Here is a 16,334-nt window from a genome sequence, read left to right as displayed (position 1 = left end):
GTTGGTTTGCACTGGTCTCTAAAATGCAATCTAAAATTACTGCTGGCCACAAGAGGAATTATTAGCAAAGATGGCAACATACCATGATCGGTGTAGCTCACTGTGGTGGCGTGTCCATCACAAATGGTCCAGTTCCTTTTCCTGTTTACTGAACTGGTTATCCTGGCCAAGATACCTATACCACATATGTGATGAAGAGGTCTGCAAGAACATGCCACGGCAATGCCCCGCGAGACATTTGTCTCCCCCGTGTAGGGCAGCGTTAGGGCTGATAAGGGCAGTGGGTTTGCTCTGGAGGGTTTCACAGACGTTCACAGAAAGTCTGTCTGAGATGCTGCAAACTGCGGCCCTCTGCCTTCCTGTGAAATGGCTCGGCACGTTTGCTCGAGAAGAGGGAAGTAATGTTTTGCCCTTGTTCACTTTCCGTGACTGATCTGTGACTTTCAGTTGATGGGCTGCCTCTTTTTAAGTTGAATTCCTATCAGTCTTCCCCAGCCCCTGCAAAGCAACTCCCAAAGAAAATATGAGTCATTAATATCAGTGTAGTTTTGAAGTTATGTGTTACTTAAATGAACTAATGCACTGTCACATTTATTACACAGAAAATGCTGCAGTTGTAGTTAAATTGTTGACTTTTTAAACTCTCTAAAGGATTTTAAAGATTCAATCGATTCAAGTTGCAGCTTCTGGAATGGTCTAATTCCTGAAAAAAATGTGTGCAATCTATTTAAGAGATTAATTTCATTGTCATTTTTAAGAAACCTAATATCTTGACAGGTAAGCAAAATAAGAGTTCAGTCTGGTAATTATTCATAATATAAACAGGCAATGTATAACTTCTTGCTTCCTTGGAAAATAAATGATTTAACTGTATTTAGTCTGTGGACTAAGCATCTACCACAGTGAAATACTGTGCGGTAGTATATAGTATTATTTTGCTTTGTAGCTTGATGAAAGAGACGATATGCCACTGACATGAAGATTGACAGTCCTAAATCTTGTGCTTCTAGCTTTAGAAAAAGGTTTATTAAAATCAGATTAGGTACATGGATTATACCAGGAAAGTAACTTTGTTTTTAAGTTTATTTTCTGACTGATATCTTGGATCATATTTTCCACAGTAATGTTTCCTGCACTGAAACTCAGCCGTGATCCCTGAAAGTTAATTAAATTGCTGGAGGAGGGCTTCCATTTTCTTTAAATAGCTGACACATTGGATTTTGATTCTAGCCTGTGGGCTGCAAAGATAACTCCCGACTGGTATAACATAACACAGACAAAATAATGAATTCCTGATAGCTGACACATATGAGAGACTGGGGTTTATCATTACAAGGGTGATAAATAGAGTTTGTTAAAGGAAATGGTTTGTGTGAAAGATACCCTCTAGCTGCAGTTTGCAAGGGTAATTGGTTCAGGAGCTTCTAAATTTACAAACTTTACGGAGGAAAAAAATAATTGCTTGGACTAGCTGTAGAGAGTTAATATCAACGATTTGCTCCTAATTAAGAGTGTGAGCGCTCCAGTATTGACTTTTGGTAGCATTTACTTGGGAAGATGATTATTTTGCCAGACAAATTGGAGAATCACTTGGCAGAAAAGAACATGTAAACCATAACGTAGGCTACGCTAGAAAATGAGCTGCTTGAAAGAAGTCAGTCGTTGTCTGATATCGGAGCACCTGCTAGTTGTGCTACCTACCCAAAGGCTAACCCAGCCTCTGACTCCGGGCTCCCCGAGAATCGAGCCCAGCCTGCTTTGGGGTATCTCACCAGGTCGATACAACCAAAACTCCAGGTGTGGCCGTGTCCAGGATGTGGGCAGACCACAAACACATTTCTGGAACAAATCTCCCAGTTGTTCCTATTCACCCCTTCAGTTCACATCCTGGCGTGGCCTCCAAGGGTGCAGGTTGGGCTCGTGCCACCTGAATGGAGCCCACCTCGCATGTGCCACCAGCTCGTGGGTGCTCAGACCACTGAGCCAGACTGGGGCTGGCCTAAAGAAAAGCCCTGAAATGGGGATAGCGTGGGTGTCAGGTCTTCTGCACAAACCCTTTTGCTCCATAGTCCTGCTCCTATTAGGCTGCGCTGTTGCTGAAGGAGGCCTCTTCTGAATTATTTGTTTGTGCTGAAATACATTGGAAACCCTTTTCCAAGGGGACAGTGGGATTCTGAATTAGTTAAAAGGGGACTTTTGTGTTGATCATAGCATGGAGGCCAAAGACCTGAGCACAGAGTCTGAATTCCTCCTTCAACCCCAGAGGCCTTCCTTCGGAGCAAAGTATGGAGCTTTTGGAGGGTGGTGCGTGAGGGCTGGTGATCGCTATAGGGTTCATTTTCTCAAGATGTCCATCTGGTGCTTGTCATAGGTACCAGCTCAGTTTTTAGATTTTGTTTTTCCTTTCAATGTAAGTGCATTTTAAAATGTCTGTGCAATGGTATTTGCAGAGACTTTCTCCAGGATAATCCACTGTGCCCTGCAGAGCCTGTCTGCAGAGCTTGTAAATCAGTGCTAGGCATTGGAGCGGTGTGGCTGCGCTCATTTTGCTGAACTGCCTCTTGTTTGTTGAGTGAGTCATTGTGTATTTTGCCTTTCAGGTGCAACTCTCTGCACACTTTTTCTTTAAATACTTTGCTAGGCACTTGCTCATGAACCATTAACTCTGTCTCGATCAAACCCAGCTATGTGCTTTCCTAAATTCACTCCTTTGCAATAAATAATTAATTTGAAACAAGATGAGCAAAGAGTTAACTGGCGTTTGACGGGGGAGGGGTTCCTGATGTTTTTATTTTTCAATAAAAAGTTGAAAATCATTGTGTAAGTCAGGTGCAATTACAAAAAATACTTAGTCAGGCCCCCAATTTTCTGCTAAACTGAATAAGTGCCCCTTCCACACCCCCGTGCGACTTGTAGGTTAGTACGTTTCAGGACAGAACAAAGCAGGCGTCATTGCTGTGATGATGTCATCTTAGTATTTTTACAGTTTCCTCTTTTAAAGCAGTCCTGTAAGGGCTCCCAGGGAATTTGTATAGTATGCTTACTGTGCAGCAGATGAATTAGCCTGAATTAGGTGGAAACACTGAGTAAAATGAACAAGGGATTAGATGAAGAAAAAGTGAGGATGCTTTGAATAGCTTAATAATCTGATCTCATGGGATTTACTACATGCATTTGGTAATGTAGCTTTAATATTTAGGCTAATTATAATTATGACAGTAAGTAACACCTTTTTAAAGGTTTCAGATGTGTAATGTTAAGTACAAGGCCCTACAGGGGCAGCAAAAGGGGTCATTGTGCTTTGTCATAGGTAAGTATCCTTCAACTGTACCTTCTATTTTCTTCCTTTTTTTCTTCTCTCTAAGGCACTTGTAACTCAAACAAGCAGTGCTGTAGTGGGTACGAGCCAGCCGCCTGGGGAGGGCTTTTGTGTGTGCTCTGTCACTGATGCAGAGCTCTGCATCCAAAGTAGATGAGAGAAGAGGCAAGTATGGAGCCAGAAAATTCATAAATGGCACAAGTTTTCCCCCCGTGCAGCAGACGGAGACATGCTGCTGTTGTAGCCATTAGGCTTTGAGTAGCGTCCAGGCTCCATAGGTAGAAGATACCTTCCCCCTTAGAAATCCCTTCAGTATACAGATTCAGCATTAAAGTGTATTGCCTTTTCCGGTTGTAAAGTGAGGTTTCACTGCTTGTGAGTGAGATTGTCTTCACCTCAGTTCTGATAAACACCTTGAGAGCAGTGTCAGACCTACAGAGCGTTGCTCCACACTTGCACCATACGCGCAGAGCAGGAATTTGGTGTCTGGTCTGACTCGAAACACCGCCCTCATTTAAAAAAGAAAGAAAATTCTCTTTGATTTTCCTCACCTTGAGGAGGTTGGGACCTGTCATGGCAGTGTGTATTTTGCACTTTGGGGAAATGGAATGACAGCTTCTCAGCCTCTGCTTGTCCTTTTGTAGATTTGTCGGGCCTTTATCATTATTCAGATGCTTTATTTTTCTTGTGGTTGCATGTGTCTTTGTATCAGCATAGAGGACTATGATAACAAGCTCTAAGCTTTGCTGCTGTACTCAGACATACTAAAGAACCACAACTAATATGGCTAATCTGACTTTTGTGTGAACAGGAAGAAAGCGTGAATGTTAGAAATAACAGTCTGTTGTACTGAAGAAGAGTTCAGGATCCTTCAAGCGTTGTATCAACTGTGAATAGTCATCTTTTGCTTTACAGTAAATCCCCAGGTAAAGCAGAGCCATTCTGCTTCCTGTCTGGTCCGATAGTGAAACATCGCTAACGCATGCTATCAGTGTGTCTGAACAACTTTGCTGATGTGGATATACTGCACTAGATCTGTGAGACTCTCAGCCGTCAGCAAAGACTGAGAACTTAGGGCAGGGGAACTCGGCTCCAAGTCACCGAATTTCTCTAGCCCTGGAGAACTGCTTTCTCAGCACTCTGCTCCCAAGCTGCAAGGGGAAATACGCTGCCTTGCCTGCCTAGAGTATCTCTGGAAGTACCTTGGTCTCATCTGTCCTGTCCCTCTGTCTGAGGATGGAGAGGTGCATTGATACAGCTGACACTAGAAATGTTGCTTTCCCTGGTGTGCTCTTGGCCAATCTCCCCAGTATCAACAAGCAGAGTCAGAAAACTCCCGTGAGACCAGTAGGCACTGTTGCTGCTCTTTTGGAAAGCCTGACAGGGCTGAGATATTTGCCTAAAGCTGACTGGAATGGGGCTGGAGCTGAAAGTCAGCCCTCCGGGTCCATGGCTGTGATCCAGCCTGTGCTAATTCTGGGGAAGTGTTTGCCAGCCCAGCCACGTTTTAGGTTTGAGGGTCCCTCTCCAGCTGTAAAGCTAAAACGGTTGTTGCAGCACAGTGTGGAAATCCCTGAGCTAGCACTGTGCCTGCAGCATAGACGTGTGCTGCAAGCTTAACACATTCACCTCCCGCGTGACATTGAGCAAACTAGCTGCCCTGTTTATCATGTTCTTTCCCACATTGCGGGGTTTGGAAGCCTCTTAGAAACGCTCCTTCAAATACCTTTCTGAGCAGTCTGTTCTTGTCTGGTATTCAAGTGGCAAACCTTGGAATCATCGCCTGGACAAAGCTTCCTGCTGACCGCGAGTTTAACGTTCAGCTCTGGCATGTCCTGCAGGCCTCCAGCCCTCGTGGTGCAATTGGGAGTGCCCTGGACATTGCCTTTCCGGATGCTGGTCATTCTTCAGTAGGAAAAGCTTCCTTGAGTGTGCCAGCAGACCATGAACTTAAAGGTTGGGAAATGATGGGGAACATCTGGCATTTGTCACAAAAGAGGATTTGTCAGCGAATGTATTTCATAATCCGACTGCCAAGATCCTGCTGCTCTGACTTGCTCAAAAGCTTCTAAATCAATCCACTTTCTCCTTCCTTACCTTCCTCACTCTGTCTTCCTTCCCCCCTTTTTTCCCTTGCACTTTTAACCCCACTCATTTTTCCTCTCGACTGCTTTGCTGCTTCCTCCTAACGCCTGCTTCTTGTAGGACCTTTAAGGGCTAGACCAGCCTCCAAGCAAGTGCAAAAGGCAGCCTGCTTTGCCCTTCCATTTCTTTAAAAACAAAACTCTACAGGAAATGCACCTGCTGCTGAAGGAGTCCAGCTGCAACATGACAATCTGTGTTGCTGCCTCTCATCTGCAAACATGTAAAACAGGAGCAGCTCGGACCTCAGTGATGTTACTCTGAATCTGGTCAGTTTAGAACCAGGCTGGGCCGTAGGTGGCAACCCAGGTTGCTCTCACGCAGTTACAGCGTTGCTTGTAATGCCACAGCGAGTGAATTCAGTGGTGGTACTCAAGAATCAGGGCCGATACTGGCATCTTCTGAGTACCCTGACCAGCCATCTGAGAAACTAGATGGTTGGATTTCAAGTAACTAATTTGATTGTGTTCTGTTTTTATTTTATTTTATTTTTTGCTAATGGTAAACATCTGTAACAGAATAAGATGACAGTTTAATGGAAAAATTTTGTAGCATCTTTTCATGATGCGTGATAATACTATTTCATTCTTTAGATGAGAAGCTCCATATTTCTTTTACATCTCACACATGGTTCTCAAAACTGACTGTTGATTTGTGGTGTCTGTGAAATGTCTTTCAGGGTAACTTGAGAGGTTGGTCAATGTTTTCTAAAGACAAGGCCACTCTAAATTTTGCTTGTTGTGTGCCTAAAATCATTACACAGATAAACTGTGAATATAAATGGTCACATTCAGAAAGACCCAATAATAACATAATTCTAAGGATTACACAACAACATAAAAATAAGTACTTATGTGCAGACAAGAAACTTCAACAGTGGAGGAAAATCACTATACAGTGGACTTTCCCCAGTGATAAAATCCCACCTTGTAAAATGTTGCCAGAACAGTTCAGCAATGATGGACACATGTACCATCACTTTAGTCAGGTAGAAGTTAAGTCCTATCCTTATCAAGTAGTTAATATTTACAAACATGTGGGTTGATAAGCTTTTACGTTGTAGTCAAACATATTGCTTTTGCTGCTCTGGGTGTGTCTGTTGCTCTTCACATTTAATGCTAATCTCATTAACCACATCTTATTGCATCGAAGCTCTTACCTTGAGTTACTGCATTAGCAACAAGCATAAGCTGTTTTTTGACATAATGGGCGCAAGGAAGAGCCTGGGCATCCAGTACAAACGGCTCCAATTAGCACAGTTCTGTCAGCAGGAGCGCTGTGTCATGCAATTACAAGCTGTGAAGATTCACTTTCTGGAAATACAAATATGTAAGTTATTTTAATGTTAAGTAATGTACTTTAGGCAGAGCATGTCATTATTGTCTGACTGGGTTCCTTCACAGATTTCTAGTCGGGTTTTTTAGTAAGAAAAGAAAAATGAATCTTTCCCTAGACACCTAAAACTTCATAAAGCATCAGTGGGTTGTAAGAAGCATGTAGGATTGGTACTAGTTTGCTGCTAGAGCTGGTAGTTTATGAGAATTTCTATTCATAATACGGTATGTGATTAAATATTGCTGTTGGTTATTTTAAAGACAAGCTGCCCCTTCAATCTCTGTAGATTAGTCCCTCTGGGACCGATGAACAGGGCATGCTGGCTGGGGACAGCATCTTGCCCTAGGTTTGTTCAGATTGTGACAGAAAATTAAATATGGACAGTACCAAGAGTGCAAGCTAAAATTCTACACGAGCAGGATTTGGTGGAAATTTTCATTTACTTTGCCCAAATCAGTTCAAGTTCTGCCAAATGTCTGCTGGGGAGAAAACTCCCATGTAAAAGGGTGGAATGGAAAGGAAAGTGTCCGTGAGCTCATTTTCTTTAGTTCTTCTCCATAGTGGAAAAATACTTCAGATGAGTGTTTTCTTATGTTCTCCTCCTGGGAAGTAAACAAACCTTTTGCCAAAAATGTTCAGTCCTGTTGACTCTGGGCAGTTTAAGTTTATGTGTTGGAAGTATGCCAAGAACCACCAGTCAAGAAGCCCCTCTGTACTGGAGGTCAGATTAAATGCAAGTGGGCCTCTCAGTCCTGACAGCTGAAGTGTACTTCTGCTCTGATGAGAACAGGCTTTTATTCTCATGAACCTTCTAAATGCAGCACGTGTGGGTTTGGTTAGTAGATAGCAGAGACAGCACAGGCAGTGGAATATCTCGAGAAAGGGGTGTCTGCCTTGTGTTTCTGTATTGTCTTGCGGTCACTGTGAAACCAAACAGGAACAGGTCATAATTCAAAGTGTTGCTGCTGCTATCTGGAATTGTCACCTCTGGGGGAGAGTTGGGTCTCTGAGGGCTTGGGAAAGTGATCCCAAGGGTCAGGGGGAGAACATGCGCTTTCTCCTCTGATGAAGTGATAATGAACTCTGTTGAAGGAGGAAGAGGACCATTTGATGCTTCTACTATCTGTGAAGCTGAGAATCATCCCAAATGCTAATCTTTAGGCACATGATCAGCAGATATATGCTGCTGAGGGTTAGACTGTTCTGTTTAGCAGAAGGTGTTCAGCATGCAAGGAGCTATGCCCTGTTTCTACTGGGCCTTTTACAAAACTTTTCTGACTTTGTGTCACGCTTAATCTTATGATTATGCAGGAGAAAATAAATTTCTCATATGGCCAAGCAGAGACTTTCAGACCTTGCATGTAATCGCCCATCCTGATAGGGAGCAGTTCTCCCTCCAGTACAGAGTTGCAGGTTGACAGGATGGGATGCAGGATATGAGATTGGGTCCTTCGCCTTATGAAAGAATGCATCCTCTACTGTTAGAGGTAGTTGGATGGGTGAGTAGGTTGGCAGAAGAACAGAGAAGGTCCAACTTTGCTGTAGGTCGTCACAGCTCTGTGGACTCTGCTGGCCAAAGAGCTGCCCCAGAACCTGTTGTTCTAGGTCAGTGCTTCAACTCCACAAGAGGCTGGTAGCAAACCAGCATCCTGTGAAAGGAATTGGAGGGATTGACTTGAAATCATGGCACAGGAGCAATTGCAGTCCTAGATGTCACAAATCTGAGCCCGCAAGCCTTCTCAGGGAAGCAGGTGAGCTGGCTGCCTGGAGCCAGTGGTAGACATTTCCATAGTGATGAAGTACTTCAGTAATCATCGCACAGACTTAACTAGCACCCTTATTTTGATATCTGAGGATAAAACAGATCACTACTCAGCCAGGTCTGGAGGTGAGGGGCCTAATGACAAAGTGGGAAGCCAGCTGTGTGTAGTAGGGCCGACATTTTCGAACATAACTACAGTAGATGACTGAAATGAGTAGCCTCGGATGTTTGGAAGGTCTGCTGGATGGTGGGAGGCCATGGATTGTGCAAAATATGGCAGTTAGTGCCTGGCAGGAAGCAGCCACCAGGGTTTTTAGCATTTCTGCATCATCTTTGTGCTGGGGGGTTACTGGCCCTGTAACATGGTTGGCAAAGGCAAGTTCATGGTCTCTCCACCTCAGCTGCTGCAGTGGCAGCTTGGGGGCCACCATCCCACCTTGGCTATGGTGGTGGGCTGTGGGCGAGGTGGGGGATAGGACAGCCTGCGGGGCACGCGTGGTCCCTCCGGCTCACCGTGTGGGCAGAGGGAAGGTGGGCTGCCTCTGCCAGACCCCAGCTCGTGCGTTCTGGCATCAGGCCTCTTTGTGGTGCTTCACCCCGTGCTTGGGCGTTGTGTTGTTCATTGCCAGTGAGGTTTCTACATAGGGGTTCAGAGAGCAGCTATTAAACTTCTGATTATGAGTGTCATGGATTTAGAGTCTATATTTAGAGGAATAGCCCTTTTGTTTGGTAAAAAACAGCTTTTTTGTTATTGCTTCCTTCCAAAACCCTTTCCTTTCTTCCTTATATTTCCCTGCCAACCCTGATCATTAAAGCAGCCATTGCAGTTGTGTATCAGGCTTAAAAATAGGAGCAATCCTGAATAATAAATTATCCTGTGATTCGATAGTTGAAGTGGAAGGGACCTCACGAGGTGTCTAGTGCAACCTCCTGCCTCCAGCAGGGTCAGCCATGAGATCAGACCAGGGCTCAGGGCTTTGGGTTTTGTTTTGCTGGACTCTGGTTCCTGAGGCCTCAGGAGAGGTATGCTCTGTCTGCGTTTTCATGCTTCCTTACAAAACCCTGGTAATCTACCTTCTCGCTGGAAGCTGAGATGTCATACAGCCTTTTCATTCCATCAGCAGGCTTTTAAGGGGCGAATAAAAACCTCTCAGCTTTTGTGAATGCTGGCAGTATTGAGAGTTAAAAGGAGAGATCCTGATTTTCTACCCAGCTGTCCCCGTTTGTGGCAGTTGGGTGCCAGCCAGCTCGCGAAGAAAAGTGCATATTCCTGGTAGAAGAGAGCTGGCGTTGCAAAGCGCAGGAACAACAGCTAGTCCTTGCTAATTGACCCCCTTCTTGGCAACTTCATCAAAGACGCTGAAGAATAAATAAGCTGTTGATTGAACTGTTTCCTCGTCCCCAGAGGTGGTCCCTCTTAGTCAGGGCTGAGGCATATTGTCGGGCTTGGGGGAAGAGGCTTGGAGAGCTATTAGCCCATGCTCTCAGAACGAACAAAGAGCTTTAATTTACTGTGCCGCCCATGTGACATCTGCCGCAAGCGCCCAGCTTTAGTGCTGAGATGGAAGCATTTCGGTGGTTCAGTGCCCCTCTGTTGCCGCCTCCGTCTGCAATGGCTACCTACCCTTGCCTCGCAGAGTTTTATGCTGTGATCTACTCCACTGATGCACGGGGTGCTCGTGCCAAGGCACTTTTGAGGGTAGAGCGGGAATGTAGCTCAGATGAAATCTGCAGTGCTGGATTCTCATCAAAACGGAGCTTTGGAGCAGGAGAACACCTTCAAGGAAAGCCTGGATTCAGAAGCAGGGCAGATGTTAACAGATCTGATGCGTTCTTTGCCCAGAAAAGTCATGTTGGTGCTTGTTCCCGCTACTGCGAAGGCATGCAGAAATTCTGCAGAAATGAGGTGTGCAAGTTTCAGCTGATTAATCAACGAAGTATATAAAGAGAAAATATTAATCATTTTACTGATGCCTATAAATAGCTTCTTTAAATATTCTGCTAATCTTGAGACAAACTTCCATACTTCAATATTTATTTTTTTTTGGTTCCAGATTGGGCCCAGAATACTTGAACTTTCTATAGAATGAGAAGTCCAGGAAAACTCTTATGAGTAAAAATACTTCAAAGTATATTAACTGAACTACTTTGTTTTCGATCAGATCTGTGTTTAAACTCTGAGATCTAACAAATACTGCACTGCTTCACAAAATTTATTGTGTGCCAGGAAGGATTTTGACAAATGATAGAGCAAAAATAGTAATACAAGCCTTGCCTTTGGGCAAAGGTTTCCCTCCTGCAGCTGTTCAGGGCTTACTCTGTACTCAGCAAATAGAGTGAGCTTGTGTAAAATAAATATCGATACAGTGGCCTTGCTGCCCCGATAGTCACGTGTCTCTGTAATGAGTTACAACATCAGTCCACATCACTGTCATGTGAGAGGGCCTATAGTGTTATGTTGCTATGACGGCCAGATATGGGGCAGTGTAACGTGTTTTTGGCTAGCAAATACCTAACAGCGCTTTCCTTTTATTGAAACTCATGATCACATCTATGATTCACTAGCAGTAACTGTGTTGTCTTTGGTTTTAGTGATGAAAACACTAGAAAAGACTTGAAGACACTGCCTGTCTTTCCTACCAAGACACTGCAAGAACATCCATCACTTGCTTACTGGTGAGCTGTTATCTACTTTAAAATGTAAAACTTTGCTATAGATGATAATAGCAAGCTCAGTTTTTAAGAGTTTTGAAAACGGCTTTAAAAGATTTTAGCCTATACGGTATAGGATATGGAGTTAATTGCTCACATTCAAATGTTTCCAATTTGTAGAAGGTTATAGGTGACACCCAGATCCAGTGTAATTCCCTTACTGAAAGTTTGGTCAAATGAAATTGGTGGGTCAGAAATTTCTGGATCAGAATTTGTGGTAGTGCACAATGGAAAGAGCCAAAATCTAAACTCCAGCCAAGTCTGAGTTCTGTAAAGAGCACTTTACTTTTCAACTATCAAATGGTGTAGTCTCTGAAACAGAGAGGCAGGTCCAGTTTTGTGGCTTGAATCTGCTGTAAGAAACACAACATTTGGGATGGATCAACAGTATTGTTTGCTTGTACTTGATGGCCCTTTGTACAAGTTTGACTCCCTCATTTGTTTCATTTCGAGGCTTGATATATACTTGATGTATTTTTAAGTATGCTAGCATTTTTTCTTATGCCTTGCTTTTTCAAACCAAATGCTGTTTTTTATTTTGTCTTCAAGTATCTGACACTAAACGCATATTTTATTTCACATTCCAGTAGAACAAAATGTTGAAGGGAAAAAATATGAAAAAGTCATTGCTGATAAATCTTTAGTTCCTCATCTATGAAATGTCTGAAGGGAAAAAATACACTAGAACGAAAGCACTTCTGTTTCAGCTTCTTGTCATATATATGCAGCATTAGCCGTCTTTTGAAGTCTGGGTTCTTTAGAACCTGAAAATGAATTTATACAATTAGTACCATTATTCTGCAGCAGCATCTGCAGCAAAGCAGGCTGCTCTGAAATGGTTAATTAGACTCTGGAAGGCTGCATGCTATGCCGAGGATTAGACAGGTCCATTCTGCTTAATGAAGGGTGCGAAACAAATCATTAAGAAACAGAATGTAAACTGGAGTGAGAAATGTACAGAGAGACACTTCTCTGCATGCTGAGTAGGCATCTGAATTTCAACAAATGCTATCGCATATGGAAAAAGTCACTGAGCCTCTAAATTGGTTTTTGTGCTTATTTTGCAGTGAGGATAGAGTAATTGAACATTATACACAAATTAAAGGTCTGACCAGAGGACAAGCTATTGTTCAGTGAGTATGGCGTTTATTAATATGTGTAAATAGTGTTTTTTACTTTTTTTTCTTTTTGCTGAGAAGTGGTAGCGCATGCTGTTTTGGTGGTTATTGCTTGTGAACTCTACCATTTGTATCTGTAGGAATTCTTTTTTTATTGAATTGCATTTTAAAGTTAAATTACTTCAGACTTCACATTTCCCAGGTTTCCAGTTAAGGTGGTATCTCCTTATTCAAAATACCTCAGATGTAAAAAGCACCATAATGAAATAACTATAGGTAGATCCTTCCCTCCAGTATTTTCTAGAAGGCTCACATGTTCAGAAGTTTTACATTTGGTTCTCTGAACTTCTGATAAGAGAATTGAATGTTTTGTTGTATGGGAAATTTTCCATTCACTTCATTTAGGCCAAAATGTCACGTGTTTCCCCAGGCTTGGATGCTAAGATTTTTCTGAAAACATGGGCCTTTAAATCATTAAGTCATTGAAAATATGCAAATGATAAATGACTTGACTCACATGTGTGTGAAAAAAATATGTTAATAGATATTATTCCCTCCAGTGAAACTCATCTGATACACTATAAATCTGTCTACAGGTACATGAAAGTGGTAGAAGCTTTGCCAACATATGGAGTCCATTACTATGGAGTAAAGGTTAGTAGATGTCCATAGATAATGCAATTGCTTAGCTTATTACATGTGATTACATTCCTGAAGGAGTAGTTTGATGATTCAGTACTCATCTGTCAGCATTAAACCCCATGTTTTTCAAGCTCTATGCTTTTTTTCCCCCCTTCAGTCGTCTTTGAAACATTTTCAGAGAGCAGCGAAGCATTATGTGCTACAGATGACAGAAAGGAATCTTTGCTAAAACCTTCTGTAATCCTATCAGGACCTAAATTCATATCAACTTAATTAAATTGGATATCACTTCTAGATTTTAAGCAGTTAATATTTTCTCCAGAGACATTGTTAATCAAGATTAGAAAAAAAATATGAAGTAGAAAAGACTGCTTCTAAGTGGCAGGTGATTAGTGTATGAATATGTGTGTGTGGGAAATGCTGTACAACTGAGACGTATTTTTGGAGAGTGATGGAAATATACCATTTATTCCAATTGTAAAGCAGAGCCTGTGCAAAAGCATTTTGGGCAGAAGAGCTCAGCAGAGCTGGTCTCCTTACTTTGAGTCATGGACATGGCAGTAGTACCTGAGAAGTAGCTGCTGTGCCCTGTTCTCCTGCAGCTGTCTCATGCCTGAGTTTAGTGGATACAGTCATTGGTCAGATCTTTCTCTGTCCCATTTTCTTACCTCCTCACAGCCACTCCTGCAATGAGTGACGACCATTTGTTTCAGCAGCACTGATGCTTTTTGTCCTCTTTGCAAAACCACTGCCTAGTTTCTTGCTTTTGACCAAGAAAGCAATAGAAGAAAGTTTCAATGTTCATCTTAGCAATCCATGTCGTGTCCATTTGGAAAAAAATGCTTTATTTGCTCATACTTGCCATAGAATGAAATAGGGTCTAATCTCTGAACTGCTTAATTTTTAATTAGATCTTGGTTCATGTAGTCTTTCATTTCTCAGGATAAACAAGGAATCCCGTGGTGGCTTGGAATAAGTTATAAAGGAATAGGCCAATACGACTTACAAGACAAGGTCAAGCCCAGAAAAGTAAGTTTGGGGGGGAGGGTTGTTTGTTTATGGGGGAGGGGATTGCATCTCAAAACATACATTTATAAACTAGAGTTTATTAGGCTGTTGTGCAACAGTAAAAGATTTATAGGCAGAAAGAGAATTCTGCTAACATGAACGCAGAATTCTCCTCTCTTGTAGATAATGGAAGCTCTAATTTGCCACCTCAAGCAACTTCCTTTGGGAGTTTTGGCTCATGTGTCTTTGGGTTTGGTAGTTTCAGGACAGTCTCTTCAGGAATTTTGGCAACCTCCAGGGATAGCTACAAAGTATGAAGCAATTGGGTTCCTGCAAATCCCAAACTAAAGGCCTTGCACTCCAGCAGTGTTTCAGTTGGCATTAGTAGGTGTTCTTTGTGTGTGAAATGATAAAAGGATCGACTGATATTCATGAAATATGAGCAGATCGATGTGGAACTGCAAGGCTGTTCAGGCAGCTCTGTTTCCTTGATGTATGGCATTTTAAGGGGGGGATTGAGAGTAGATGCCAAATATTGGAGGCCATTCTTTTCTGCGTCCATCCACCTTCTCTGCAGCATGTCTCCTGCAGAGCAAACTCTGCCAACACCCTCAGTTGTTGTTAAAACAGGGCAGAGGGTACTATATTCCACTGCTGGCTCCTTCAAAGTCATCCATCAGCGAGCCCTAACAGGCTCTTCTGCTGGCAGTCTTGGAAATCCATCATGCAACCCAAGCGCATGATGTGTTGGGAACTCGTCCAGTTCTGTAGCTGAGTAAGTCTCATTCAGACAGTACTAAGCCCTGCAAGATTTTGAAGAGTCAGTTAACAGATTTGGCTGTGGAGAAGAGCCAGCACTTCATGTGCAGGAATGATGCTGTTGGATTGGATGTGCCTGGTTTCTTTCTGGTCAAGTCTTCACTAGAACATCTAAGCTGGGGATTTCGATACACTTTGATACATGGGAGACCTGGGTTTTTGCTGATGTCCTTTCCTGGGAACGATTTGGGCAGGAGTTCAAATGAAGTGTGTGCTTCCTGCCAGGGAATTTTACATTTGCAAAATAATATTTAGTGTATTAGCGCCAAAAAACACGGCTTAACAAAACTTCCTTGTTAAGAGTAATTCCCCTTCAAGCTCCCAACTTGATCTTGTTCTCATTTTCCAGACAGGCTATGACTTGGTTTCCTTTGGTGTATTTATATATCTGTGTGTCCAAGGTTGAACTCTTAAGTCCTTCTCTTGCCTTGTTTAGTAAAGCACTTAATTTAGCCCCAGATATCTCTTACCAAGCATGTTCCAAAATGACCGTGACACAAGAGGAACGCTAGAAGATCCAGTTAACGCAACCATTGATCATCAAAGGAGAGCAGCAAGCAGCTCCTCCGGCTGCTGAGCACTTTCCTGTATTTAGACAGTATCTGCAAGATTTTCCATTTGGGTCAAACAGATCATTCTCTAGTCAAGATGTCCAGCTGTGACCAGCAACTCTCTCCAAGAAAATACACCCTGCCTGGCTAGAAGTGTTGCTGCACCAAGCACTTTTTTGTGCTTCTGGGATTTCAGTTTACAACATCAGCCAGCAGATTAAGAAATTTTTTTTTAAGGTCAACAGGTCCAAGATACCAAGTCACACCCTGCTACAGTTACGTATGAGGCATTGCCTTTGAACACAGCGGGGACTGTGTTCAAAAAGATAAAATTAAAAAACCTCCAAAGGTCACTTCTTCAATGGAGGTGTTACGATGGTAATAGTTGTCTGTTTTACTGTAACTGTAATTATACAACTGAGATTAGTGATCAAAGGGGAATGTGGAAGAGGAGAGCCTAAGCTCAGAGGGAAGGTTTGATGTCAATGTGCTGATTGAAACAGCAGGAATGGATATGGCCCTCGTGTGCTTACGGGTAGATTTGTCTCTGGTGCTAATAGGGGGGGACAAAAATGACCTGAGCGTCTCAGCTTTGTCTGAGCGTTGGCTACTCTTAACATGTGGCGAAATATGGAAACGGTTTCTTTGTACGGAGGCTGTTTCAGGGTTCGAAACAAAGTGCACTTCTAACATGATTCATGGAAGTGATGGGAATTAGATTGGTTCCCAGGGAGGAAAGAAAACGCTGGGTCTAGAGAGGTAACCACATACAAACTTAGTTTGTGACTTAAAATGTTGAGACACTGCTGTTTATTTCAGTGTAGCTGTAGTCTTGCTGCCTGTGCCAGGGCAGGCAGAAGTTTACTTTTAACCAGTATTGTTGTTTGTTCATATTTATGAATGTATCAAAATATATTTTGGAGGGC

General features: G+C 42.7%; 1 protein-coding gene across 2 annotated transcripts in view; it reads left to right on the top strand.

Annotated features, from left to right (window-relative positions):
• Positions 1 to 16,334, top strand: part of FRMD4B (FERM domain containing 4B) — a 148,983-nt gene that overhangs the window by 108,111 nt on the left and 24,538 nt on the right. For both annotated transcript variants that reach the window (XM_067303467.1, XM_067303466.1), the window contains exons 8-11: positions 11,151 to 11,234; positions 12,338 to 12,403; positions 12,985 to 13,042; positions 13,973 to 14,059. In XM_067303467.1, coding sequence (XP_067159568.1) covers positions 11,151 to 11,234; positions 12,338 to 12,403; positions 12,985 to 13,042; positions 13,973 to 14,059 — 295 coding nt within the window. The remainder of the gene's footprint in view (positions 1 to 11,150; positions 11,235 to 12,337; positions 12,404 to 12,984; positions 13,043 to 13,972; positions 14,060 to 16,334) is intronic.

Source organism: Apteryx mantelli, chromosome 12 (assembly GCF_036417845.1).
Source record: "Apteryx mantelli isolate bAptMan1 chromosome 12, bAptMan1.hap1, whole genome shotgun sequence".
NCBI lineage: Eukaryota > Metazoa > Chordata > Aves > Apterygiformes > Apterygidae > Apteryx > Apteryx mantelli.
This window is presented reverse-complemented; position numbering and strand designations above follow the sequence as displayed.